The sequence below is a fragment of the Ictalurus furcatus genome, chromosome 28 (assembly GCF_023375685.1).
Source record: "Ictalurus furcatus strain D&B chromosome 28, Billie_1.0, whole genome shotgun sequence".
NCBI lineage: Eukaryota > Metazoa > Chordata > Actinopteri > Siluriformes > Ictaluridae > Ictalurus > Ictalurus furcatus.
This window is the reverse complement of record NC_071282.1, coordinates 11,341,352-11,368,693: the sequence shown is the minus strand read 5'-3', so window position 1 is coordinate 11,368,693 and position 27,342 is coordinate 11,341,352. Positions and strand designations below refer to the sequence as shown.

Below are 27,342 nucleotides of genomic sequence, written 5' to 3'. Positions count from 1 at the left end.
ACACACACACACACACACACACACACACACGTTTGTCTTACTATCCTTGTGAGGACCTTCCACTGAAATAATTATTAATGCAGCTAATTAATGTTATTCCTACACTGAAACCTCAGTAACCAAAAGGATCACTTTTTAAATTATATAATCATGTGAAAAAAATAAATACACCCCATGGAAATTGTTGGCCTTTTTTATTTTATTTATTTATTTATTTTTAAACATATTTGGACAAGCAAACATTTGATCCTGCATGAGACAGTGCCTATTAATAAAGGTGATACGCTCTATCAAATGACACATAATATTGACATTTTGTAATAATTTTCACAATTTAAATAAAAAAACAAAAAACAGATTAGTCACATGGACACATGGAAAAAGTAAGTACATTTATCACACTTTCAAATACATAAAATTATAATCAGGTGTTCAAGATTGGGGGCCAGTGATTAGAATCTGCTTAGAGAGTGCAGGTCTTATTTATACCCCTCTCATATCTGGTGTTCCCTTTGTTATTGAGGTGTGTGGTGTCATCATGCCAAGATCTAAAGAATTCTGTAAGGCCTTCAGAAAAAAAGGTTGTGGATGCCTAGGAGTCTGGCAAGGGATTTAAAAAGATCTCCAAATTATTTGAAATACATCACTCTACTGTAAGGAAAATAATCTACAAGTGGCGCAGATTTCAAATGACTGCTGATTTGTCCAGGACTGGTCATCCCAGCAAATTCAGCCCAAGAAGAGACTGTTTGATGCAAAAAGAAGTCTCTGAGAACCCCACAATTTAATCACAGGATCTGCGAGTAAGTCTTGCAACTGTTGGTGTCAAAGTTCATGTTTCTACAATTAGAAAGAGATTGCACAAATTTGACCTGCATGGAAGGTGTGCCAGGAAAAATCCTTTGCAAGACTACAGTTTGCTAATGAGCATATAGGCAAAGATCAGGCCTTTTGGAATAATGCGCTCTGGACAGATGAATCAAAAATAGAGTTATTTGGCCACAGTAACAGCAGACATGGATGGCACAGAACAAAGACAGCTTTTCAGGAGAAGCACCAATTGTGAAGCACGGTGGTGGAAATGTCATGGTTTAGGGTTGCTTTGGTACCTCAGGGACTGGACAGCTTGCATTCATTAATTCAACTATGAATTCTGCATCATATCAAAGAGTACTTGAAGATAATGTCAGGTCATATGTCCAGAAGTTGAAGTTGAACTGAAAGCAGACCTTTCAACAGTATGATTATCCTAAGCACACTAGCAAATCCACCAAGGAACAGCTCAAAAAGAAGAAATGGAGGGTTATTGAATTGAAATTGGCTGTACATGCAAGAAAACCTTCAAACATCTTGCAACTGAAAGAATATTGCATGGAAGAGTGGTTAAAAATTCCAGCAAACTGATGTCAGAGACTGGTGGACAATTATGCAAAACACCTACAAGAAGTTATTTCTGCTAAAGGGGGCAATACTAGCTTCTGAAGCCAAGGGTGTGCTTACTTTTTCCACAGAAGAATCGCATCTATTGATAATTTCTGTTGACTAACTGATTGAAAAAGCTAATTTTCCTTGTGGTTTTGTTTAAGCATATCAAATTCATTAATAAGCACTGTTTCAAAGATTATTTGAAACACACACACATACACACACAACCACTGCTAAGGTTCTGTATGTGTTGCATTTGAGCATGTTGTTCTTGTTTGTGGGCCTGAAGTACCACATGGTTGAATATGTTGATTTCTGTGTGTAGTCATGTGCATGCCTCATGTGTCTGTGTGTATGTGTGTAGGCTGTGCTTGTGCTTCGCTTTTTTGTTTTGGTATGTGTTTGATGTCTTTATGGCATGTGTATACAGTGTATGTATATAAAGCAGGCACATCTCTATGCATGAGTCGTGCGTAGTGGAAATATCTCCTTGATAGGTGTGCATGTGTGTGTGTTTGTGTGGGTGGGTGGCAGGTGTGGTATGAGATCTATTCTGCCTCTCTATAATTTCTCACTCTTTCCTTGTTTCTCAACTCTACACACACACACACACACACACACACACACACACACACACACTGTTGAGCTTTAAGGTCCTTGGTAAATCCCCTAATGAAGATGTGTCAATATGGAGCAAGCTATTACTCACATTAATTCCATGGCCATAACTCAACAACATTCTTAACACAACAACATCCTTATAGTCTAGATGTTTTATTTGTGTCAGATGAAAGGAAAACCCCTTAGTCCTCCTTTATAAGAGAGGTTTGAGTAAACAGGCTTTCCCTTCTATAAGCCTGTAATGCACTGAGGTTGGCCTCTGCAAGCATTTTTGCACCATACTTGCATACCAAATCTGTCTTCAAATTTACTAGCAGTACACTGGCATTCCATTCCATCAGCAGAATGAAAATTGACTTATCAGACATTTTCAATCAGTATAAACAAATAAATTATTTTATCACTGCAAGTCTGTTATAAGATTAGTCATTACACTGTTGGGTTTCTGTATGTAGAGTATCTTGGCTCTGTGTTTAGTTGCTGGTGAGCAGGGCAATGAGAAATGGAAGGGGTATGAGCCTCCTGCTGGGCAAACAATTCATACCTCTCCACAATAACATTTAATACAGAGATAAAACGGACTGGACAAATAAAGCTTTTTTGATAGTAATACACCATATACAACTGCCACAACAAAATGATAACATTTAAACCTAGCCTACTAGGTTTAAATGTTATCATCTTAAAGCTCTAAGTGTCTATTTTCATATAAGCCACTAACTAGTACTATGGAGTGTGACATCAAGTACATTCAATACTGAACATGGGCACCCCCAAGAAAAAAAAAAAGAGTAAAAAAGAGTTCATTTCTGTAATAACATGGAGCCAGAGGCAGCTAGATGTATACAATCCCTTTATTTGGGATAATCCAATAAACACAGTTGGACTTCATATTGGGTGTCTGATCACAGGCACTCAGGGTAAGCAGAGGCAAATCCATACTCTTCCACACTCCAAGAGACAAGTTCAGCTTAAAATCAGCAATTCATCAGAACTCCAGAAATTAGGAGCTTAAGCTAGGAGCAAGGAAAGAAGGAGCCCCAAAACTGACCTCCCTGGTGCTTCATCAAAATTGCATAGGAATAACTTCCACACACCAACCTTGGTGCACTTTGTGCACAGGGGCATTGTCATACTGAAACATATTTGGACCCCTTACTTCCAGTGAAAGGAAATAGTAACGCTACAGCATACAAAGACATTCTAGACACTTGTGTCCTTCCAACGTTGTTGCACCAGTTTGGGGAAAGGTGAAGAATGTCAACGAACAAACTCACAAGGACATGAGAACGTTGTTGTTATAGTGTCAGATGTGCTGAATACTTCTGTTTTAGTGCTAACAGAGGTGTGCAGCGGGAATGAGATCCTCCATGACTCATGGGACCCAACAAAATTTGTGGGAATGGATGTTTTTTTGTTTTTTTTTAACTAGCAAGCAGCCAGATATGAAGCTTGCAATGCACAGACATATCCATTCATTCATTCATTCATTTCTCTTCTCTATCTGCTTTATTCTGGACTGGATTGTTGTGATTTTAAATGAATAAATTCTATACTTTGGGGGAAATAAAACCAACTAGAGTCATTAGAAAATAGTGCTGGCAGGTACAGACAAAAACAATAATGGGAGTAGGTAGGATCGGTCAGACTTTCTGTGGGAGTGGGATTGGTCAAAATTCCTTCCACCTCCAAAATCCATCATTATGCAAACTGAGCTATTTAGCTAAAGTTTTGACAGTGGGGGTAATTGCTAGCTAGCTAACCCAAAACTTCCCCTGACCGATAACTAGAACGAACCTCCATATTAGGTGTCGCTTATACCAATAAGCAAAATCACCAATGACTGGTTTAGTTTCTCCCAGTCAGATTTTAATGTAGTTTAGTTTACTGATTCTAGTTCTGTCAGTTGGTTTTCGCTAGCCCATCAATGGATTCTTTCTTCACATTTGAGTAGGATCACGAATGGTGACTATTTTAAATGGTTTTCGATATACTCATTCTTTAGTATTGGATCTAAACTTGGGTAGTGGACAATAATGTCATGCGAGTACACGAGAATGCATGAAAGAGAAAGAATATTGAGATGTACCCTATAATCAGACTAACTAAGAAAATATCTCAGAATTGAATCCAAGACTAACAATAGTATAAAAAAAAACCCAACAAAATTTACGAATCTGTTATTCTTTAATCATACTTCGCATTGACTGCAAATCAAAGTTCTCTGGGTTCTTCTGTACTAAGATGTGTCAACGTTGCATAACAACTTATGAATAAATTTCGACTTTGACGAAATATCCTAAGAGTGTGTATCAAGATTTGCACAGAATCTTTTTGCAAACAAGATCCTATTTGAACGTAGCAAAATAACAGCATGGTCCGGGCCGAGCTGGTGCTGCGGAGAGGAAAACCAAAAAAGGTTCTGTGACTATTTCATAAATCCAACGTCACAGTGGTCTAATTTTATTAATATATAATATTGTGATCTGCGACAAAAAGTTAATATTACCACAGTTAGCTCGTATATAATACTGTGTGCATGTGTGAAAGGTGGAGAATGTGTTAGTATGTGGGTACAAACTATTTCTCAGCAGACTTCATGTGTCATGAAGTGTATGTGCATGTTTATAATTGCACATGTTTAATAGGTTCTGAGTTTGTTTGTTTGAAGCATGGGGTTGTTTCAGTGTGCATATTTGTGTATCTGCGAGCTTGACCTTAAATGTGTCTCTTTGTATACATGTATGGCCATATGGCCAATATCAGGGGTGTTTCCCTATCCCAGAATGCAATGAGGCAGTGTGGAGTGATGTGCCTGAGGGAGAGTTGGCGAATGCCTGACTAAATATAGAACGACTGAGCATGAACTCTGACCTGAGTGGCTACAACACGCACATATATACACACACTCACACACACACAGAGACTAAGCTTCTCCCAGTGTCTGAATAAAGGCCCACACAAAATGAATCAATGGAGATCACATTCGGTGACGGCTCATGGTGTCTCGATTACAGCACTTATTGTGTTCAGAGATGAACAACATTCTGCACTTTCTTTCTAATTACGCTGAGAAAAATGGGAAGTTGGGCTTATTTAAAGAACTTGGAGAATAGTGATATTGATATTGTGGTTAATGATATTAATATTGTTTTTATTGATATTATTTATAGTGATGTTGTTGTTTTTCTTCATTTATTTAAACAAGAGACTTTTAGGGATTTAAGTTTTTTGGGGGGTCCTTTCATGTGGAAATGTTTTCACAAGCAACTATGGGAACAAAATTTTGTTCTAATCAGTTGTAAGCAGGTCAGCAAATATGAAAATGGTTGTTTTCACATATTTTGTATTTTGTTATCTGATCTAATTAGCTTTTTCCAACGTACCTTCTATCTAGAACGTTAGCTTGCCTTGAATCTGGTATTACAGAAACTCCTGATCTCCTGGAATTTTCACACGCAACATTCTCTAGAGTTTACACAGTATGGTTCAGGCGGGGTAATAAATGAGCGGCAGTTCTGTTGATGAAAGAGGTCAGAGGAGAATGGCCAGACTGGAAGGGAAGTTAGTGACTCAGTGACTCAAATGACTACTCTCTACAACTGCGGTGAGGAGGATAGCATCTCAGAATGCACAAAATGCTGAACCTTGAGGTGGATAGACAACAGCAGAAGACCACAGGGTTGGGTTCCTCTCCTGTCAGCCAAGAAACATAATTGGAATCTACAGTGTGCTCTGATTCACCAAAACTAGACAGTTGAAGATTGGAAAAACACGACCCGATCTTTTTCCAGTCTTCATCTGTATAGAGAATAAACTGAGAGACCACGTGGAGGAACCTCATTTCCACTGCCTGTATTCGAAACCTTTACTCTTTCTTTATTTACTTACGACAGTTTGTGACTATAGCTGAGGCTATAGATGTAGATTGACCAGTAAACAGAGAGCTTTGTCCAAAAATAAAGTTTCTACTTAGATCAAGTGTGTGTCTGAGGTCCAGTTCAGATCATGCCAAGAGCACAACACCATCTACAAATGACAGGGATGCTACCTCTAGCCCCACATACTGAGCACCTTTCCACTCTTCAGGCATTTAATCCAACTCTGGGGCTTTATTTGTTTATTCAATCATATATTTCAGAGAATATATACATTTATGATGAACTTGTACATTTTAAAAAATTGTTAAACCTCATGGCACTTTTGGATTTATTTAGTTTTACACAGACAAACATGCAGATTGTTTTGCATTGTTTATGATTCAGAAATAAATTTTAAAAAGTCATATATCAGTCTTTCCAGTCATATTTATTTAAAAAGTTTTGTTCAAAATTGAAGCCAGTATTGAGAATTTAATTGAATCAAAACATGACTGGAGTGAATTGTTACACCCCTACTCAGTATCCAGAAAAAACCCACACAATCCACATATAACAAGTTCTTTAACTAGCTAGCTAACCAACCTACTAATGTAATAGGCTAAGAAAAGTTCAGGCTCTTTTGTAATATTCCCTTTGTTGTTGATGAAAATGAACAATAATCATCTTCCATCAAATCATCAAAATATGGCATGAATCCCAAAGTGAAGTATTTTCAAGGAGGCAGATTTATTTATTTATTTTAATAACTATGGAGATTACATCTTGTTGTATCCTTCTCATATTGAACCTCATGGACCAAAGAGCATAATGTTCATGACTCACCATGCATTCCTGCCTGCTGCCAATGAATATATTGCTTGTGATTAAATCAATAACATGGTGTATTTTTGACAGATACCAGGCTGTGAAAGCAGCCGAAGTGCTTGTCAGGACAGTTACAGACCCTAGTCATAAGGCAGTCAGTCAAACAATGAATAATACAATCTCACAAGTAAAAGAACTTGCAGTAGAGTTTAAGCGTTAAGACTGCAGCCATTTTTTGGACTGACTCTTTGTTCAGTTGTGGTGAGAAACACTGTGAATTCGGGTGGTGTATTATTCTGATTACAAAACATTTCCTGTCTTTTGTTCTTTGCCTATCTTGCATCTGTTAGCTTGTGTGTGTGTGTGTGTGTGTGTGTGTGTGTGTGTGTGTGTGTGTGTTTTAGCGCAACGGTTAGCAGTGGTTTTCCCAGATGATTTTATTTCTGGCCTGCCTTCTTTTCTCTTGTCATTAAAGCTCATGTTACCACTCCAGATTATTGGTCCTTGGGTGGGGTGGACTGAATATTCTGCTGCTCCTTCTGCTGGTCTGCACTAAATTGTGAATGCTGGGTGGTGTAGTTCAGGATGTCATGATTGGTTTTATTTTGAAAGGACTGGGTGTTCCTGTGGAATTATGGGTAGTGTAGTTTAGACGGCAACATTGCTCACTGCAAAACTATGATTTCTGGGTAAAGTAGTCTGTAGTCTAGTTTGGGAGTGGTTTTAGTTTGCAAGACATTCTGACCTGCTTTGTCATGTGGTTTTTGTCATCATGATGTTATTGTTGTTTTTTTTGTCCTTTAACTCTGTCAGTACTGCAAGTCCTTCCATATTGTTGTTGTAAATATATTGTTCAGTTGTTCAATGAGCATTGGGTATATTTTTGCCCATATTTCTTGCAATGCATTATGGGTAATGTATTTTTTCCCCTCTCCAGTCCTGTCCTATAGGCTTTATCAGATGCTGCTGCTCTGGGTGCTGGTGAGCCTACGTGATCTTTAGAGCTTTTATAAAAAGACACTAATTAGATTTGAGGCTGTAATTTCATAAGCTGCAAGTGAGGAAGAGAAAAAGACTCTCAGTGTCAGCTGACTCGTGAGCAAATGGGCAGTTTTGTGAAACCTCCTATTGGATTATATGCAATTATACTGCCCAGACAAGTACGATTATCTTTCACAGGAGAGTATTACAGGCAATTAGGCTGTACTTTTTTATGTTCACATGCTCAAGTATGATTCATATTTGTGTGACCTTTTTCCACTATAATTATGGATCTGCTAGGACTTGAGAGGGAAATGATGTGTGTGCGTGTGTGTGTGTGTGTATGTGTGTGGGCTGTGTCTTTCCCTATGGCCTTCTATGAACTGTCTCTTTGTGTGCATGTGTGTGTGTGTGTGCGTGTGTGCGAGTGTCTATTCATGCATGTGTCTCCCTAATGTGGGCCATATGTGTCACATCAGTCCTAATTAGGTCCTTTTAGGAACCCTGCTTTGCTGTACACTGAAACAGGGAGATAAAGACATCCACACTAGAGCTTATTTGATCATTTTATGAAGAAGTCTCCACTCTTTGACACATTTCCTTTGCAGTCAGCACTCTTTTCACGCCACTTAGTGCAATTTTTTTTACAGCCTTTTCACTGACCGCGCAAAAAATGCACACAGCTCCAGAAAGCTTTGAGTGAAAAAGCCTCGTGCTCAACCAATCCAATCACCTGGATCAGTTAACTCTGAAATTGGATCATTTTTCAGAGCTTGGGTTTCTTAAGTGAGTCAGCTATGTCCTCTAATGTCACGGTGCAGATTTTGAATGTAAACTGATGTTTCATTGCTGTTTCAGGTAAGGAAGTGAAAAATATGTCTTTCATACATTTTCTATATTATGTCTTTAGGTAAATAAATCTATTTATTATTATAAACCTGCTTATTTTAGGAGTCACATGTTCTCGGGTCATGTAATACAGCTTTGTATTAGAAATGACAGCTGTGTCTAGACTCAGATGATCTTAACAACTAAAAATATATACATAATAACCTCCGGAAGTGTTGACGTTCATTAAATTGAGCAAAAGTGATTGTAGAAAAAAACTGAACACAATAAAAATAATTCTAATTCAGAAGAAACAGCTTATCTTTGTTCTAACAGGAAAAGCCCCCCATTTGAACTAGGCTACATTTCTGAATAATAGCATTTTCTCTCTGTGCCAAAACTATTGATATTAAATAAATGCAAACAATTGCCATTCTTGCAGAATTCTGTTGCTCTTAATCATGTCCTTTTCCCCTGAGCTATACAGTGCATCCAGAAAATATTCACAGCGCTTCACTTTTTCCACATTTTGTTATGTTACAGCCTTATTCCAAAATGGATTAAATTCATTATTTTCCTCAAAATTCTTCAAACAATACCCCATAATGACAATGTGAAAGAAGTTTGTTTTAAATCTTTGCAAATTTATTAAAACTGAAAAACAAAAAAAGCACATGTGCATAAGTATTCACAGCCTTTGTTTAATACTTTGTTGAAGCACTTTTGGCACCAATTACAGCCTCGAGTCTTTTTGAGTATGATGCTACAAGCTCGGTAATCCTATTTTTGGGCAGTTTCTCCCATTCTTCTGTGCAGGACCTCTCAAGCTCCATCAGGTTGGATGGGGAGCGTCGATGCACAGCCATTTTCAGATCTCTCCAGAGATGTTCAATCGGGTTCAAGTCTGGGTTCTGGCTGGGCCACTCAAAGACATTCACAGAGTTGTCCTGTAGCCACTCCTTTGTTATCTTGGCTGTGTGCTTAGGGTCGTTGTCCTGTTGGATGATAAACCTTCACCCCAGTCTGAGGTCCAGAGCGCTCTGGAGCAGGTTTTCATCAAGGTTGTCTCTGTACATTGCTGCATTCATCTTTTCCTCAATCCTGACTAGTCTCCCAGTTCCTGCCGCTGAAAAACATCCCCACAGCATGAGGCTGCCACCACCATGCTTCACTGTAGGGATGGTATTGGCCAGGTGATGAGTGGTGCCTGGTTTCCTCCAGACATGACACTTGCCATTCAGGCCAAAGAGTTCAATCTTTGTTCAATCTTTGGTCTGAGAGTCCTTCAGGTGCCTTTTGGCAAACTCCAGGTGGGCTGTCATGTGCCTTTTACTGAGGAGTGGCTTCCATCTGGCCACTCTACCATTCAGGCCTGATTGATGGAGTTCTGTAGAGATGGTTGTTCTTCTGGAAGGTTCTCCTCTCTCCAAAGAGACACGCTGGAGCTCTGTCAGAGTGACCATCAGGTTTTTGGTCACCTCCCTGACTAAGGCCCTTCTCCCCGATCGCTCAGTTTGGCCAGGTGGCCAGCTCTAGGAAGAGTCCTGTTGGTTCCAAACTTCTTCCATTTACAAATGATGGAGGCCACTGTGCTCATTGAGACCTTCAATGCTGCAGAAATGTTTCTGTACCCTTCCCCAGACCTGTGCCTCGATACAATCCTGTCTCGGAGGTCTCCAGACAATTCCTTGGACTTCATGGCTTGGTTTGTGCTCTGACATGCATTGTTAACTGTGGGACCTTATATAGACAGGTGTGTGTCTTTCCAAATTATGTCCAATCAATTGAATTTACCACAGGTGGACTCCAATCAAGTTGTAGAAACACCTCAAGGATGATCAGTGGAAACAGGATGCACCTGAGCTCAATTTTGAGTGTCATGGCAAAGGCTGTGAATACTTATGCACATGTGCTTTTTTGTTTTTTATTTTTAATAAATTTGCAAAGATTTCAATCAAACTTCTTTCACATTGTCATTATGGGGTATTGTTTGTAGAATTTTGAGGAAAATAATGAATTTAATCCATTTTGGAATAAGGCTGTAACATAACAAAATGTGGAAAAAGTGAAGCGCTGTGAATACTTTCCGGATGCACTGTAAATATTGGGGTTAAATTTAGCTCTTAACTGGCCAATTTAGGAGAAATGAGTAATCCTAATATTAAGACTCGTAAAGACTTTTGTCTACAGTAATTCACAAAGCATTTTAATGCTTATGGTCACTACGACCAAAGCACAAACAGTCCGAAGCCACTGCTGGCAACAATTAACGGTGCAATCAAGATAATATGTTTAATATATTTAATGACAAAAGGTATCATTAAGAACTTATGTGACTTAGGAGAACTCTTAGTGGTAAGATGTTGTTCTTTGTAAATTCCCGCACACAGTGAGGAGGATTATGGAGAAGGGGAAAAAAGTTTTAGAATGTCAAAGTTTAGTTGATTGTTGTGGTTGTCAACTTTTAAAGGCAACTATTAAATGGCACGTTTACAACAACAAGCTGTTTGGGAGGGTTGCAAGATACAAACCCTTCCTCAGAGCATCTTACAAAATGCAACGCCTGATCCTCACAAAATCTTGTTGGAACAAGAATTGCACACTGCATGCTGTGGAGAGACAAGACCAGAACTTTCCAAACATTTTGGTCGTACACATTATCAGCATATTTGAACACAAATGTGGACTGCATAGCTGCGTAGATACCAAACGGTAAAATATGGGGATGGAACATTTGATGCTTTGCGGCTGTTTTGCGACTATGCTTCAGGGGCTTGTGTGAAAATTTGAAGACTTTATCAATTCTGCAAAATACCAGTATATTTCAGCTTAAAACCTGGTTGCGTCTGCCAGGAGCTTCAAACCTGGTCATAGAGAGAGCTTTCAAAAAAGATGATGAGCCAAACATACTTCTTAATCAACACAGTAATGGTTACTGAGCATCTCAGTCTCTGGATTTGAACAGTACTGAAAACCATAACGTCCCTTTGCCCTGATTGGTTCGAGGTTGATGGTTCATATTATTTGTTTTTCCACCTTTTTTTCCTTTTTTTTAAATCCTTGAGTCCAACTTTATATGACAAACCATGCAACGAGTGTATTATTTGAACCTTGAATATCAGTAAGTTCTTTTTCTCTGTTACTTATAAATAAATGTTCAGTACAGATCGAAGAGTATAAATGAATCCTTATACATATGTGACAGTGTGAGGATGATGATAATGATGATGCTGATGATGATGACTTCATGAATGGTTTTGTGTCTTACTCTTGCTTTGCTGAAGGCGGAGGTATGCCAGTTATCTTAACAGCCTCCTGAGCACTTGTGTTCTGATAAACATCCTCCGGAAAAGAGACTATTGATTTTGTGACCAGCACAGGAATGGAACTGATCTTGCTCTCTCTTTCTCTCTTTCCTCCCCTCAGGCTGAAAGCACTGGTTTCGACCGGTGGCAGAAATGTACAGGCAGCCTGTGACTGGTAAGTAATCACACGCGCACACACACCCATGACCTGATAAAAGTGAACATAGCTATTTGCCAGCTGCCTTTATGAGTCTATTGGGGCTCCTTCTGTGGGCGTTGAAGTTAATCACAACTAAAAACTGAGTAATGCTTTCTAACATGTGAATTACAGGGGGATTTGTGGAGTCAGAACTCTAAAAAGGCTTTAACCTCACAAAAAAAAGACTAAAGATTGTGATAGGTGTTCTTAAAAAGTATGTATATTCTTAATAATACATTTTAAACCTGTTTTTCCAACTGTCTTAGAAAGATGCAGGAAAATGACACTTTCAGACACCCCTATAATGGGCCATACCATTTATTATTACCTCAGGCTTCACTCCCTCATTTTTGCTAGTGAATTTTGCTAGCTAATTTAGCTCATTTAAATGCAACTGTACACCCTTAATACTTAATAAATTAATTTGTCACACCAATTGACTAGTCTATATACAGTACATGTGTAAGGTGTTGCTTTAATATTAATATTAGCTAGTTATTTCACCTTGCTAGCTAGCTAGCTAGCCACTACAATGCAAAAGTTTTTTCATTAAAAGTGCTTCAGAACAGGATTTTTAAATCATATCTTGGATGGTTGTTTCTGATTGAAGTTTGAATTTGGGTCAGAATTGTTTACACAGCATTACGCATGGACTTATCCATTAGCAATGAGTGTTAAGCATGCACTTAACACTAGTAAGCTGTGTCACAGTATAAACATCTCGTCTCTCCACAAATCACATCCGATATAAAAGAACAATAGCTTTTTTTTGCTGTCTGCAAAGCTATTTAGCTACACAGATCCTGCCATTCGTAATGAAATTAAAGGTGTAGAAATGTTTCTTGGTCATGAGAAGTTTAAGGAAGAAAATTGAATGAGTGTTGGATTCACTATCTAATGCACCAGCTAATTTACTCCCACATTGTATAATTTACACTCTGAAGAGTCGCTTATGAGGATTCTTTCCAAAAATCACTTTTTATCTAGGTAATCCTGTGTAATAACACTTCCTCAGAAACAAGTCCCACATCCATTTGCCCAGAACATTTTTACTAATAACTGCTAATCTCAGTGTAATTTTGAGTATCCTGTGGTACTTCACATGAGGCAGGATTTGAATCCTGTCTGTCAAACTTTTTTGGATGCTGTTGTTGAGTTCAGACCAGATTTCAGTTCTACAGAATCCAAACAAAGTCATTGTAGATGTCACAGTTCACTCTCAGGGTTCTACCTGTATTTTCTCCTTTTCCTGGCTTTCTACTGCCCCCTGCTGATACAAACAGTTTTTCTTCCATTAGTGAAATGAGTGAAAGCTAGCAAAACGGAAAGAAGTTCATGTTTCATTTATTTGTTTATGGCCAGTCAGTACTGGAAATTTATATTTTAATGTTTTCATCCAGAAGTTGCCCTTTCTCTTTCTGCTTGCAGGTTATTCTCTCATGTGGATGACCCGTTTCTTGATGACCCCTTGCCAAGGGAGTTTGTGTTGTACCTACGCCCGAGCGGGCCACTGCTCCATCAGCTTTCTCAGTTCTGGCAGCAGAGTCGCGTCATGTGTGGCAAGAACAAAGCTCATAACATCTTCCCACACATCACGCTCTGCCAGTTCTTCATGGTCAGACTCATTTACAGTTCCTTTTTTTTTAAATAAGAGTATGGCTAAAATATAGTGCAGACCACTTGAGTTCTTCCAGTCCAACCTTGTCAGAGCATGTCTTAATAGACTTCACTTTGTGCACAGGGGCATTGTCATGCTGGAACAAGTTTGGGCCTTTTAGTTCAAGTAAAGGGAAATCATTCAAAGACATTTTATACAATTATGTGCTTCAAAATTTGTGGCAGCAGTTTGGGGAAGGCCTAAATGGGTGTGATGGTCAGGTGTCCACATACTTTTAGCTATATAGTATATATTGCATCTGCGCAGTCGGTCAAATGTGTTTGTTTTTTTAAATCTTGAGTATTCATTAACTATTAAAGGGATAGTTCACCCAAAAATGAACATTCTGTCATCAATTACTCACCCTCATGTCATTCCCAACCCATAAGACTTTTGTTCATGTTCGGAACACAAATTAAGATATTTTTAATGTTCCAGCATTATGTCCGCTCTCGCAATACAAAGGGACCCGGAAGCGCTGCGCTGTTTACAGCAGATGAAGAGGGATGCTGTACACAAACTGAGTCACATAGAACAATCTTTGTAACAAAGATGTCTGCAGATTTCGACATAGAGGAGGACTTACTTTTTTTTTGTCCGGTCTCACGTCAACACAACACATGTGCGTTGTGGTTTATTTATATTTTACTTTTTAATCTCACCTCAACATCTCATAAGCAGTCATCCATGACTTCCTATTTCATTAAATATGAGGTGACCGAGACTAAAATCCCTTAGTCATTCAGCAACATGGCATTGTACTTGCCTTGAAGTACCAGGAGATTTTAAATGAAAACTTGGCTGCCTCTGCCAAGAAGCGATAACGGAGTTGTGGTTGGATCTTTGAGTGGGACAATAATCTAAAATGTACATCTAAAAAAATTGTTGTTGCTTGGCAAAGGGAGGTTGCACAATTGCAGGGGTGCCAATAATTGTAACCTATGGTTTCAATAGGTTTCAAGAAAAAAAAAAAATCAAGTAAATGTGTGTGTGTGTATGTATGTATGTATGTATGTATGTATATATATATATATATATATATATATATATATATATATATATATATAATATAAAATATAAGAGATGCACCGATGTATCGAACGATAATTGGTATCGGCTGATAAAGGCTATTTTTCCCGCTATCGGCTATCGGCCGATAGTTTAAAAACATCCGATGATCAGGGCTGATCACGGGAAAACACATCAATTTCGTGCTGTGTGTAAAGATGATGTCTCTTGTGTGAAATGACAACAAAAACGCAGTTTGTAATCTCTGTAATCTCTGCACTGCTAAAATTTTACACCGGAAGTGAGCAGCAGCGAAATCGAGTCTACTCCAAATCCCCCCCTGCGACTCGCGCGCAGCTCCCGAGCTATTCGCTCTGAATTAAAGGGCCAGTACACCGTTGAAAGATTTAAATGAAGATGAGTTGACAAAAAAAAAGGTATATATTGCACAGAAAAATATTTGTAGAGTAGTGTATTTCATATGCAGTTAGTATTAACATGAGTTAATATCTTGAAAAAAAGGGACTTAGGCCTATATATTACCAGTTTGATGTCTGTAATGAAGTAGAAATGCTTTTGTTTGTGGTGAGTGAATGTGAAGCCTAATAGGAGGTTTTTTAGAATTCAGTCAATGTTAATATGAATTAATAACATTCAATAAGTTAAGAAATCTTACTTTAATCTTCAGAATGTAGTTCATGTGTTAATGTTAATTAGAGTAATGTGTTTTCTGTTTATGAGACCAGTTACTGTGAAACAACTTGTTGAAATGGAGAGAATAAAGTTTTTATTTGCATTTATTTCAGAATTGTGGAATTAATTATTATTCATTTAAAAGTAGGCATAAAAGCCAGAACTATCGGTATCTGTTATCGGTATCAGCCGATATCACTCCGAATAATCGGTTATCGTATCGGCTGAGAAATTTAGTATCGGTGCATCTCTAATTAATGTATGTATATATATATATGTGTGTGTGTGTGTGTGTGTGTGTGTGTGTGTGTGTGTGTGTATATATAATATATATACACACACACACAAACAATTACATTAAAGGTTAGATTCATTCTATCATATTTGCAACATGAGATTAAGTGAATATTGCTTAATATAGTAAGCTAATAATGGTTATAAGAGAGCAGAACACTTTTTTGTCTGGAATTTCTGTTTCAGAAGAACTTTGTGTGCTATATACATATGCTTTTGTGTTTGTATGTTCAGTGTACGGATGCTAAGGCCGAGGCACTGTGTGAGGCTTTGCAGACTGTCGTGGGACAGTGGCGAGGCCGTTTCCCCTCCCCCCTTCCGCTGGAGCTCTACATCTCCTCCAACTTCATTGGCCTCTTTGTCGACGAGAAGGTAGCTGAGGTGCTCAAGAGCTTTGCGGCTGACTTTGCCACTGAGGCTACCGCTAAAGCAGGTGAGCGTATTTAACTGTGTAAAAGGTAGATTTTGTTGTTGTAATTCTGCGATAGTTTTAAGTCACCCAGATCATTGAAACTTGAAACTAATCACATTTGAGGGCTGTCATCAGGTATATTGATGAGTCCGTTGATATAAAATATGTCATAATATATGACATTTTCCCCCTCTCTTTACCACACAGATGTTCATGTTGAGCCACATAAAAAGCAGCTTCATGTAACTCTGGCCTATCATTTCCCAACCAATCACCTCGCCTCATTGGAAAAGCTGGCTAGAGGAGTGGACGTGTCTCTGGGCTGCGATTGGCTCGCCGTTTTGTTCTCACGGGACATCCGATTTGCCAATCACGAGGTATAACTCCTCCCACACCTGAGGCATTTATTGTAACCTTTATCTGCTATCATGAAGGTGCTTTTAGTTTGTTATCCATTTCCCCTTTGCTCAGTTCTATCTATAGATCAGCCAGGATAGACTGAAGTGGTTCGCCTTCCCAGTCAGTGTTTAGTTTCAATCAGATCTGTTTCACATCTTTTGGCAGCCTGCGCCATACATTTATAGCACTTTGATGTCTCAGTATGTCTGTGATAGCTCCAGATGAGACCATACCGTGTTTCTGAATATCGGTATTCAAGCTAGATCTTTATAATAAGAGGCAAGCTATTAGCTGAAAAAGAAAGAGTCATCAGTCTGATATGTACAGTGCTGTGAAAAAGTATTTTGATTTCTTCTGTTTTTGTGTGTATCTCATACTAAATTGTTTCAGAGATTAAAAAAAAATCTAAGATAAAACCAAGGCAACCTGAGTAAACAAAAAATACAGTTTTTAAATGATAATGTTAGCAAATACAAACTGGGCCTGTGTGAAAATGTATTTGCCCCCGTAGTTACTAATTCCCCATATCTATGAAACTGCATTCATAATGGGGTCCAGCTGGACCAGACACAACCAGGCCTGATTACTGCAAACCCGGTTCAATCAAATCTACACTTAAATAGAACTTTTTCAACAGCATGAAGTTGGTTAAAAGGTCTTACCCAGTAACACACTATGGCAAAATTTAAAGAAATTCCAGAAATGATGAGGAAGAAGGTGATTGAAATACATCAGTCTGGGAAGAGTTACAAAGCTATTTCAAAGGCTCTTGGTCTCCAAAGAACCACAACGAGAGCCGTTATCTCCAAATGGAAAAACTCGACATAGTAGTGAACCTTCCCAGAAATGTCTGACCTCCCAAAATTCCACCAAAAGCACAGCAACGACTCATCCAGTAAGACACAAAAGAGGCAAGGACAACATCAGCAGAACTACAGGCCTCTGTTGCATCACTAATGTTGTAATATAGCTTCTGCCCATAATGTTCACCCTGTTTAGCGATGACCCATGTGCTCCTTTTTGCCCCACAGACATTGCGGGTGATGTATCCATACACTCCCCAGAACGAGGATGAACTAGAACTGGTGCCTGGAGACTTCATCTTCATGTCTCCGGTGGAGCAGGGTAGTGCCAGTGAGGGATGGGTTTACGGTACATCTTTGGGCACTGGGCTTTCCGGCCTGCTGCCTGAGAACTATGTCAACCGAGCAGATGAGTGTGACACCTGGGTGCTTCATGGGTGAGAGAACCATTTTATGCACTTTCTAGAAAAAATACGAACAGATACAGAGTACTTGTATTTACTTAGTTTCTAATTTTTTGACAGGTCCCATTCTTTCCTCAACTGCACCTCCCCAACTGTAAGCATCGGAGCAGTAGGCGGGCTTTTTTTTGATGGACAGCTGGATAGACGTCTCCTTGATGACCAGAGCTCAGTGGAACAACACCCTTTGAGTGTCATAGGTCATCCGATGCAGGTAAGAAACACAAGATTCACCCTCACGGTACACAAAGAAATATAAACACAGTCAAATATGTACGCTGTAGCGTACCTACTGAGGAGCTCCATAAATCTTTCACATAAATAACTAGCTTACTAACATTAGGAAAAGTTTCTGTCTAAGGCTTTTAAAGACTGACCAAATCATTTAAATCATTTCCCTTCTTTTTAAGATGTCTGTCTTGGATTTGCACAAATTATTTATAAAAATCTATTGACTTGAATCAAGTTGATTAGGTATCAACCAGTTTAACCTGTCCTAAAACAGCGCAGTCTGAAAAATAAAACCTTTAAAAAATGTCTGTTATATAAAATGCCCTTCACTTATAGTACTGTAGAACAGCTAATGTGACTCTTTCCTTCTTCACTTTTAGATGTTGCAGACCAATAGCCAGTCTCGAATGCCCAAGAGAACACTGTTTGTGTGTCGTCATGGTGAGAGGATGGATGTGGTGTTTGGAAAACATTGGATCACCCAGTGCTTTGATGCCAAAGGTTAGAGTTCAGGGGTCAGGGAATGTTTACATGTTTTCATTTTGCAGATGAGCTTGTCCAGTGTTGACAGTTGCCCTTGCTTTGTTTCTCACATGTATGTCCCTGTCACCATTTCCTGTCCATATCCTGCTGTGTATTTCTCTAATTATCCTGTCTTAGGCTTTTGGATCTGTTTGCTTGTCTTTATATACAGTGTATGAGCCTTAGCCAGAGAAGTCGACACAGTTGTAAAGCTGAATTTAACACAGCTTTGTAAGGGCCGAGTCAGTAATGCTCAACTTAGCTTAGCTACTTAGTGTTATTACTTTGCTAGCTAGCTAAATAACTACCTTAATAATTAGTTCTAACCAGTATGTGCCAATAGTAGAAACGTAAATTTTAAAAATAGTTTGTACACACATATTGACAGTAAATTGGATCTATTTGCATCTATTTGCATATATTTTACTTGCATACAGTACATTTTTTTTTAGTAATATACTTAACAACTAGTCTATTAAAAGTCTTTTATTCCTCTTATACCACAGCAACCAATGATCGCATTTTATTAATTGAAGAAAAAAAAAAAACCCAACCAGCATATTGTAGCTTATAGTTGCATCTTGGAGAGAAAAACACACACACACACACACACACACACACACACACACACACACACACACAAAAACAGCACAGCTTGTTATATTACAAAGAAACCACAAACTTCCTTGTCCTGAAGACTCTCCCATGGTGGAAAACCATTACAAAGTGCTGAAACTTGTAGACTCCTTCTATAAATGTTAAATAAAAATCTCCTCATAGAAAACTTCACCATATCATCTAATATCTGTTTTTCTTTGTAAAACAAATAACATTGTAAAAATCTTTAAAAGTCTGTGATTGGTCTGTTACTATCGAAACAAGAAAGATAATATAAACCTATAATAAGCTGGCACAATAACTCTCCAGAGTATTTTATTAGAGTATTTAGCTTCCTGAATTTCATAGCTAACATTACTTGACTGCTAGACTCAAATGAACCTGACCATGTAATGTTGTTTCTATAACATTAACTTTAAGCTCCACTAGATTTAATTCATTTCTGAGAGACAAAGAAAAGATATACACAGCATTAACCTTGATGAGACAAACTCAGCACTGATCACCTGTAAGTCTGCACCTAGTACATTGGACACTATTCTGTTCATTGTGCCTGTTTTTAATAACGTGCGTCCTTGTGTGCAAATGCGTTCCAGGTCGTTATGTCCGATCCAACCTCAATATGCCGGGTAGTCTTCCAGCGCGGAGTGGAGGGTACAGGGAGTATGATAAGGACTGTCCTATCACTGTGTTTGGAGCCACGCAGGCTCGATTAGTGGGTCAGTATTATACAGAAACACTCGGTATCAACCTGAAAACACTTTATAATTTCTCACTGCCAATTAGTTTTGTCAAAAACTCTTGAGTAATTGTAATTTGCATGCAATAGGTGCTCTTTGTAAGACAAAACTATATAATGTAGTATTAATATCAGCATTGTATGCCAGGTGACACAGGTTGCTTGTTCGCTGATCGATGTACCCAATACCTCCTTCTTTCTCTGATCTGGTTAGCTAAACTAACGTTAAAGCTTTGTGGTTGCAGCTGCTGTTATTTTAAACTTGGTGTCATTGGCAACCTTTCTTAGTTGCAGCAACATTATTTTTGTGATAAAATACACCCCACCAAGATCACTCAACTGGAAGCGATTAATTACAGTTATGAAGTTTTTAAAGTGTAGTGAACAGTATAGTAAATGTAGTGAGCTTGGTAAAGTAATGTTAATCAGTTTTCCGCTGTAGGCACAGTGCACATTAGGAAGCCATTGACGGCAAAATGAATTTGTGAAGTGAGAGGGAGGTGGAATTAAAGATTGAAATGAATGCCTATTCAAGACGTTTGAAGACATGTACTAAAACATGTAGTTGAGTGACTAAAATTGCTGCAGTTTCTCATCAACTAAAGCTATAACTGTGTAACTAACAGTAATCAAAATACAGTGGTGTATATCTGCATAAATATGACCTAAAACATCCTCAGATGTCCTGAAAGTAGACAAAGAGGTTCCAATTAAACAAATGAGACAAAAATATTAGACTTGATCATTTATTTATTAAGGAAAATTATCCTATATTAAAATATTACATATCTGTGCGTTGCAAAAGTATGTGGATTAGCAGTTTAATCTGAAGGTGAAATTAGAGTCTCGTGTTTTCAATCAATGGGATTACAATCAGGTGTGAGTGAGCATCCTTTTTTATTTAAAGAACAGGGATCTATCAAAGTCTGAGCTTCACAACACATGTTTGTGGAAGTGTATCATGGCATGAACAAAGGAGATTTCTGAGGACATCAGAAAAAGAGTTCTTGAAGCTCATCAGGCTGTAAAGGGTTACAAAATCATCTCTAAAGAGTTTGGACTCCACCAATCCACAATCAGACAGATTGTGTACAAAGGGAAGAAATTCAAGACCACTGTTACCCTCCTGTTTTAGGTCATATTTAGGCTGAAATCTACACATTTCTAAAGGGTTCACAAACTTTCAAGCACCACTATATGACTAAAACTATTATTATTATTATTATTATTATTATTATTATTTCCAGAGACTAATACTAAATCCACTCTGTTGAAAAACTGTATGTGTATGTATTCTTTTGTTCTATTTAGGAGAGGCCCTGTTTGAGAGTCACACAGTTATCGACTTTGTGTACTGCTCGCCCTCCTTGCGATGTGTCCAGACAGCCCATAATATCCTCCGAGGTACACTTGCCATTATCTCTTTCACTCTCCATCACTCCCTTTAGCCCTCTGACCTTCACTCACAATGACCAAGCACTTTGGCTATTTCCTCTGTTACTATTTCTCCCCATTTGCTTTTAAAGGTTCTTATTTTCTACTCACTCACCTCTCTCTCGCTCTCTCTCTCTCTATTTCTTCTCCCAGGGCTTCAGCAGGATGGGAAGACTAAAATACGGGTTGAACCTGGACTGTTTGAGTGGACCAAATGGGTATCGGGTTCATCCTTACCTGCCTGGATTCCACCTGCTGAACTGGCAGCTGCTAACTTAGTTGTGGACACAACCTACAGGTTCTTATTCAAAAATATTCATTACTGATCATACACTCTGGGGCCAAAAATGGGCCAAAGAAAAAAAATGTGCATTAAGGTTAAGTGACATGAAGTAAATCCAGATTTGTGCATGAATCTTCTTGGAGTGAACGGTATCTTTACCTCTTGGTCAGACGCATGACAATCTCTGAATATCTAATGTGGCCTAGAGTAATGACTGGCGAGCTTTAAGACCAGGTAATACCGAAGTAGATCAGTTCTTTGACTGGATTACTGAGAAGTGGAAGGCATTGTGATAAAGGAGTGTTTTTTGATGTCTGGGTGAAGACTGTATCGTCTCTTGTGCCTAGACCTCATATTCCCATCAGCAAGCTGACTGTGTCAGAGTCGTACGACACTTACATCACCCGCAGTTTCCAAGTGACGCGGGAAATCCTAGCCGAGTGTAAAGCCCTGGGTAAGGAGCACTGCTGGTCTTTTCTGTCTTGGATACAGGACACAATTCATTCAGTCTTCTCGCCGTGTTCTTTGAAAAGCGATGCAAGCAAAGTCAAACCTATTAAATGCTCCATTCAGGAAATATTTCCTATTGTGTGTTCCTAATGTATTACAGGCAAAAGTATAACAGCTAAAGTAACATGAGTGCATAAAGTATATTCTCTAATGACCCGCTTTGAACTGCTTAAGTGGGTGTGTTTTCAGATTTATGTTTTCCATGTGGTTTTGTGAACAGGAAACACAGTGCTGATAGTGGCCCACGCTTCGTCTTTAGAGGCCTGTACGCGCCAGATGCAGGGCCTCAGCCCACAGAACGCCAAAGACTTTGTGCAAGTGGTCCGAAAGGTCTGTTAAATTTCTCATTTCTAAACACATTTACAACATTTCTCTGTTTTTGTTTATCATTACAAAGAAGCATTTTCTTTAACAAAATGAAGCATGCCCAATTCATTATTTTAGCCTAGATGTGCTGCTCCTGCAGTCAGACTGATTTGTGACCCATACCAGATATCCCACATTGCAAAAACTCCTTTCAGGGAGGTAGCTCCACCGTACACTTTAATGTAGTCTGGGGTGAAGTTTTTGGACACTACAGCGTTACTGAACTACAGTGGTACACTGAACTAAGAGAGGTCGACTGTAAAGCCTGCCCACAGATAAAACTGATAGGTCTAGTTAGCAGAAAGAGAGTCCAATCAGGATACACTCTCTGCCACTCTCTCGTTATGTCCTGTCACTCGCGCTCTCGTATGTCTCTCCAGAGCCCATCTACTATTAGAAATTGTCTGGTCTCTCTCTAGCTCGCTCTAAAAAATATTGATTCCCGGGATATTGTATATAATTTGCGGGTATCGGGGAAACGCTATCAATATGTGGGAGACTCCCGGAACTTCTGGGAGAGGTGGGATGTTTGCAATACTACACAGTTAGACAATGTCTACACAATACTGCATGTATCTGTATCTTATACTAAAACTCTTGCGTGTCTCAAACCAGTGTGGTGAGACAGCCTACTGATGGCTGTGAAATCTTATAAAATTCACATGTGCAGTAGTGACCAGTATTCTAGCTAATATGGAGACAAAATGAGTCTCTCTCTATCTATCTATCTATCTGTCTATCTATCTATCTATCTATCTATCTATATATATATATATATATATATATATATATATATATATATATGAGAGAGAGAGACACTATATATTGTAATATAATATTTTATTTTTAAAAAATTTGCAGGCCGAACAGATGTATTATGAACTGGGCTCTTTTCCCATTTAGTTTACAGAGGTAGCTGAAATTGATTGTTCACTACTTTTTTCTTCTTCTTGCAAAGAGATCAAGTTGGTAAGAATAAACCTGTTCAGGAAAAAAGTTAGAGAAGGCTTATGCAGTTTAAACAGGATTATATTAGGCATTTAGAAATGTTGCATATGTAAAGAATTAAACACTACTGGTCATATAATAATCCGGGGCAGGGCTGTGTGAGGCGTGTGTGTTGCGTTACCACCCTGAAGTTGAGGATTATCTTATACCTGCATGTCCCAAAGTGTTTTATTCTTCTTATAACTCATATATATTAAAGAACAACATTTTATGCAATTTTTCTGAATTCAGTTGCATTTAATGTTGTGAAACATCCATGAAACATTCCTTTTGATTTACCCTGATACTTAATGTACGACTCAAAATCCTAATGCCTGGATATAATTGACTTTTTCCTCCTCTTAATTTGCTATCCCAAGTTCTCTGATTTTCATTTGTTCTCAATTATTGTGATTACTGTTTTGGTTAATTTGAGCTGTCATCTAAAGAAAGCATGCACAAGGTTTAAAGGATAAACTGAACAAGTCGGCTCGGCTTAATTTAAGTAGGTGTAGTTTCTAAGTAACTTTATAATTAAAGTGTACTTTGGCATTGAGATGTGATACAGAGATATATGGTGATCCATTGCCTCCCATGGCATTCACATCTATCCATCCATCCATCCATCCATTTTCTGTACCGCTTATCCAACACCTAGAGGCGTGAGACAAACCGTGCCCCCATTTCTCACATATATTTTGTACATTTTTATTTCATGTAAGTCTATCTATAACAAAGACTGAATTACACCTAAATTTAGATGATCAATGAAACTGCATGTTTTCTTTATATGAGTACACAAATAAACCAAAGGAATAAAACATGAAAGGATGATGTGATACCTTACCACAAAAAAATGCAGCTGGTCACATGTTACTTTGAAACCGCAAAAGCCCTTTATACTGAAAACTTTCCCATGCCGGAAAACATACTATTACCATGTGCCTACACTGGAGAGTCCTTCCAAAACTGCTAAATATATATGTCTCATCCCCCCCCCAAAAAACATCACCATATCAACTATACACATTTTAAAATGTGTTTATGGGATAGGCTGCAATACAAATTCCTGTGCGAGTTGTTACTATAGAAATGATAACGGTGTATTACAAAGTATTATAGTGAGCACATTAATTTAAACCTGACCAATAGATATCAGCAGTTCTGTAGGAGAAATCAGACTAGCAAACTTAAAGCATGAAAACATAAAGCAATTTTTTGCATTATAATAATTATTAAGTGTGGTATAAGTCACTTTATCTTTCTTTGGCTTTGTCAAGCAACATACAAAGAAGCTGGCGCAAGACTGTGTACTGAACCACTAGGAGGCACTGTCGTACCATTTTAGAGACAGCACAAACATGGGAAATGAAAACGCCTGCTACATCAATCAGTTTATTACATGGTGTCTGCAACCAAATGCTGCTTATTTTACTGAAAATTGTGAATGATTTTTATGTAAAGCTCAAAGGAAGTTAATCTAATAATATCTAATCTGTCTACAGTCTCACTTAACGTTTCTCCATTCCTCCAGATCCCTTACTTGGGTTTCTGTGCCTGTGAAGAGATGGGCGAGACTGGGGTATGGCAACTTGTGGACCCACCCATCCTCCCACTGACTCATGGGCCCAATCACAGCTTCAACTGGAGGGAAACTCTGCTGCAGGACTGATAGGCTCCGCCTTCTTTCGGTTAGCCCACCTTTTAGCTCTTCTCGCCAAAGGCAGCTGAGAATCACGCTGTCATTCACGCTCTTCTTCCACTCAGTGCTGCTGGTGCACCATTAGATCTTACACAGAGCAAACACAAGCTTGCATACAGCAGCCTCTCTGCTGCACTATACCATTCTGATTCTGTACATCTTTGTGTGTTGCAGCAATGATGTCTGTGTCCATAACTACGCTCGTACATTTGTGTCATGCCCTTCTTACAGGGCATGTTTACTGCTTGACTGACATGGATTAGTGTGAAAGTTCAAGGCTGCTGTGTTCATAAAGTAGCTGATGACTTCCACGTGTTTCCCATCTCAGCAAGAGCACGCTAGCTGCATTGAAAGTACATCAACCGACGCTTCCAAGATGGCCACCCTCCTAAACAGCCTTGCACGCCCTTGTAAAACTGATGCAGCAAAGGGAACATGGCCGCCGCCAAACACACTGTGAGAAAAGCAAACATGTTCAGCATTTTGCACCAAGCTTCCAGGCTACTTTTCAAATATCTTGTCAACGGAAATCAAGCACAAGAGACGAAACTCAAGCATGACAATCAGAGATGAAAGAAGCTGACATGTCTTCTCAGACACCGAGTTCGCCTCAGGATGAAGTTGGTATAGGGCTTATTTTAGCAGTTCATCACTTTTGCATGAACAATATGAATAAACCAAGGGTTCTCAAACTTTTTGCAGCCAGGGTCCCCTTTAACTATAAGATACATGTCATGCCTCCTCTAAGTTTAATCCAACTATTCAAATTAGGTTAATTATTTAAAGATATACCTAATATTTTTTGCCTATTTATTACAGCCTTGGTGCTTTCTATTCCTGAAACTTGCCTTTGAGTTATTGACATTTGGTCTAAACCCATTTGATACAAATGACCAGTCAAAGAGGTTAATAGCTATAAGAACTCTATTATAAATATAATGACTTTGATAATAATGGGTTGTGATTTCCATCACTGCAAAAAAGTTAAAAATAATAATAAAATAATGGACCCCAGACACCATTTGAGAACCAGTAGTTCAAACGGTCTCGTCAAAAAGTCTGAGTCGACCATCAAGCACTGTTTTGAATTCGTCAACAATTATATTGAAACTGTTTGGGAATTCATCATAAGAAAACCCTGTTCACACACATTTACTTCAGTATATAAAGTGATGGACACTACATGGCCAGGAGTATGTGGACCATCACACCCATATGTTTTTCTTCCCCAAACTGTAGCAACAAAATTGAATTTCCCTTCACTGGAACTAAGGGACCCAAACCTGTTCCTGCATGACAGTGTTCCTGTGCACAAAGCGAGCTCCATGAAGACAAGGTTGGAGTGGAAGAACTCGAGTAGCCTGCACAAAGTCCTCAACCTCACTGAACACCTTTGGGATGAGTTGGAATACTGACTGCACCCTGGGCCTCCTCACCCAAAATCAGTGTCTGATCTTACCATTGCCCTTGTGGCTAAACGAACACAAATCCCCATAGCCATGCTCCAAAATCTAATGGCAAACCTTCCCAGAAGAGTGGATGTTATTATAACCACAGGCTAAATCTGCTAAAAGGGTGCAACAAGCACAAATGGGTGTGATGGTCACGTGTCCACATACTTTTGGCCATGAAGTGTATATGAAGCATTCAAACAGTCACTATGTACACCCAGAACACACAGGGTTAATTGTCTCTTAATACCTTAACCTCATTTTCCTCGATTACTGTTCTCTATGCGTTATACTTTATTACACTTACAGCATTCGGTTAATAAGAACCTTTTGATAAGTTATATAGCACATAATAACGTAATCCTGTCGGCTAAATATAATTTGAAGTTCTGTTAAAATGTTGAAAGCAATTCTTGGTAACAAAATCAGACTTTTTTTTTTTTTAACCTCACTATATCATGGAATGGAAATTCTTGATAAGTCCTTTACAAGCAACAGGTCATTCAGGAAGCCTTACTTTTTCGGAGAGGAACTTGGGAAGTAGTCCACAAACAAGTACACGTCTGTACATAGTAGCACACGTCAAACTATTTTATGCTTTTCATTCTCAGATGACAAGCATTTAATTGCATTTATTTATCTATTCATAGCATAACTGCTAAGAATTTTTCTGGTGCTTCATATAAAGTATTTTTTTTGCTTTTCACTCTGTTTTGCAAGCAGAGGAA

At 38.5% G+C, this 27,342-nt stretch overlaps 1 protein-coding gene across 3 annotated transcripts in view; it reads left to right on the top strand.

Annotated features, from left to right (window-relative positions):
- Window positions 1-25,524, top strand: part of ubash3ba (ubiquitin associated and SH3 domain containing Ba) — a 46,643-nt gene extending 21,119 nt beyond the window's left edge. The window contains exons 2-15 of one of the 3 annotated variants that reach the window (XM_053617994.1): window positions 11,967-12,020; window positions 13,473-13,659; window positions 15,931-16,129; window positions 16,316-16,485; window positions 17,539-17,747; window positions 17,835-17,985; window positions 18,383-18,503; window positions 19,739-19,861; window positions 21,193-21,285; window positions 21,469-21,613; window positions 21,946-22,052; window positions 22,329-22,438; window positions 24,996-25,152; window positions 25,338-25,524. In XM_053617994.1, coding sequence (XP_053473969.1) covers window positions 11,967-12,020; window positions 13,473-13,659; window positions 15,931-16,129; window positions 16,316-16,485; window positions 17,539-17,747; window positions 17,835-17,985; window positions 18,383-18,503; window positions 19,739-19,861; window positions 21,193-21,285; window positions 21,469-21,613; window positions 21,946-22,052; window positions 22,329-22,438; window positions 24,996-25,133 — 1,807 coding nt within the window. In that variant the 3' untranslated portion in view covers window positions 25,134-25,152; window positions 25,338-25,524. Of the gene's footprint in view, window positions 1-11,966; window positions 12,021-13,472; window positions 13,660-15,930; window positions 16,130-16,315; window positions 16,486-17,538; window positions 17,748-17,834; window positions 17,986-18,382; window positions 18,504-19,738; window positions 19,862-21,192; window positions 21,286-21,468; window positions 21,614-21,945; window positions 22,053-22,328; window positions 22,439-24,995 lie in introns of all 3 variants that reach the window. The other 2 variants (XM_053617995.1, XM_053617993.1) reach the window with 2 other exon arrangements.
- The last annotated feature ends 1,818 nt before the right edge of the window (window positions 25,525-27,342 follow it).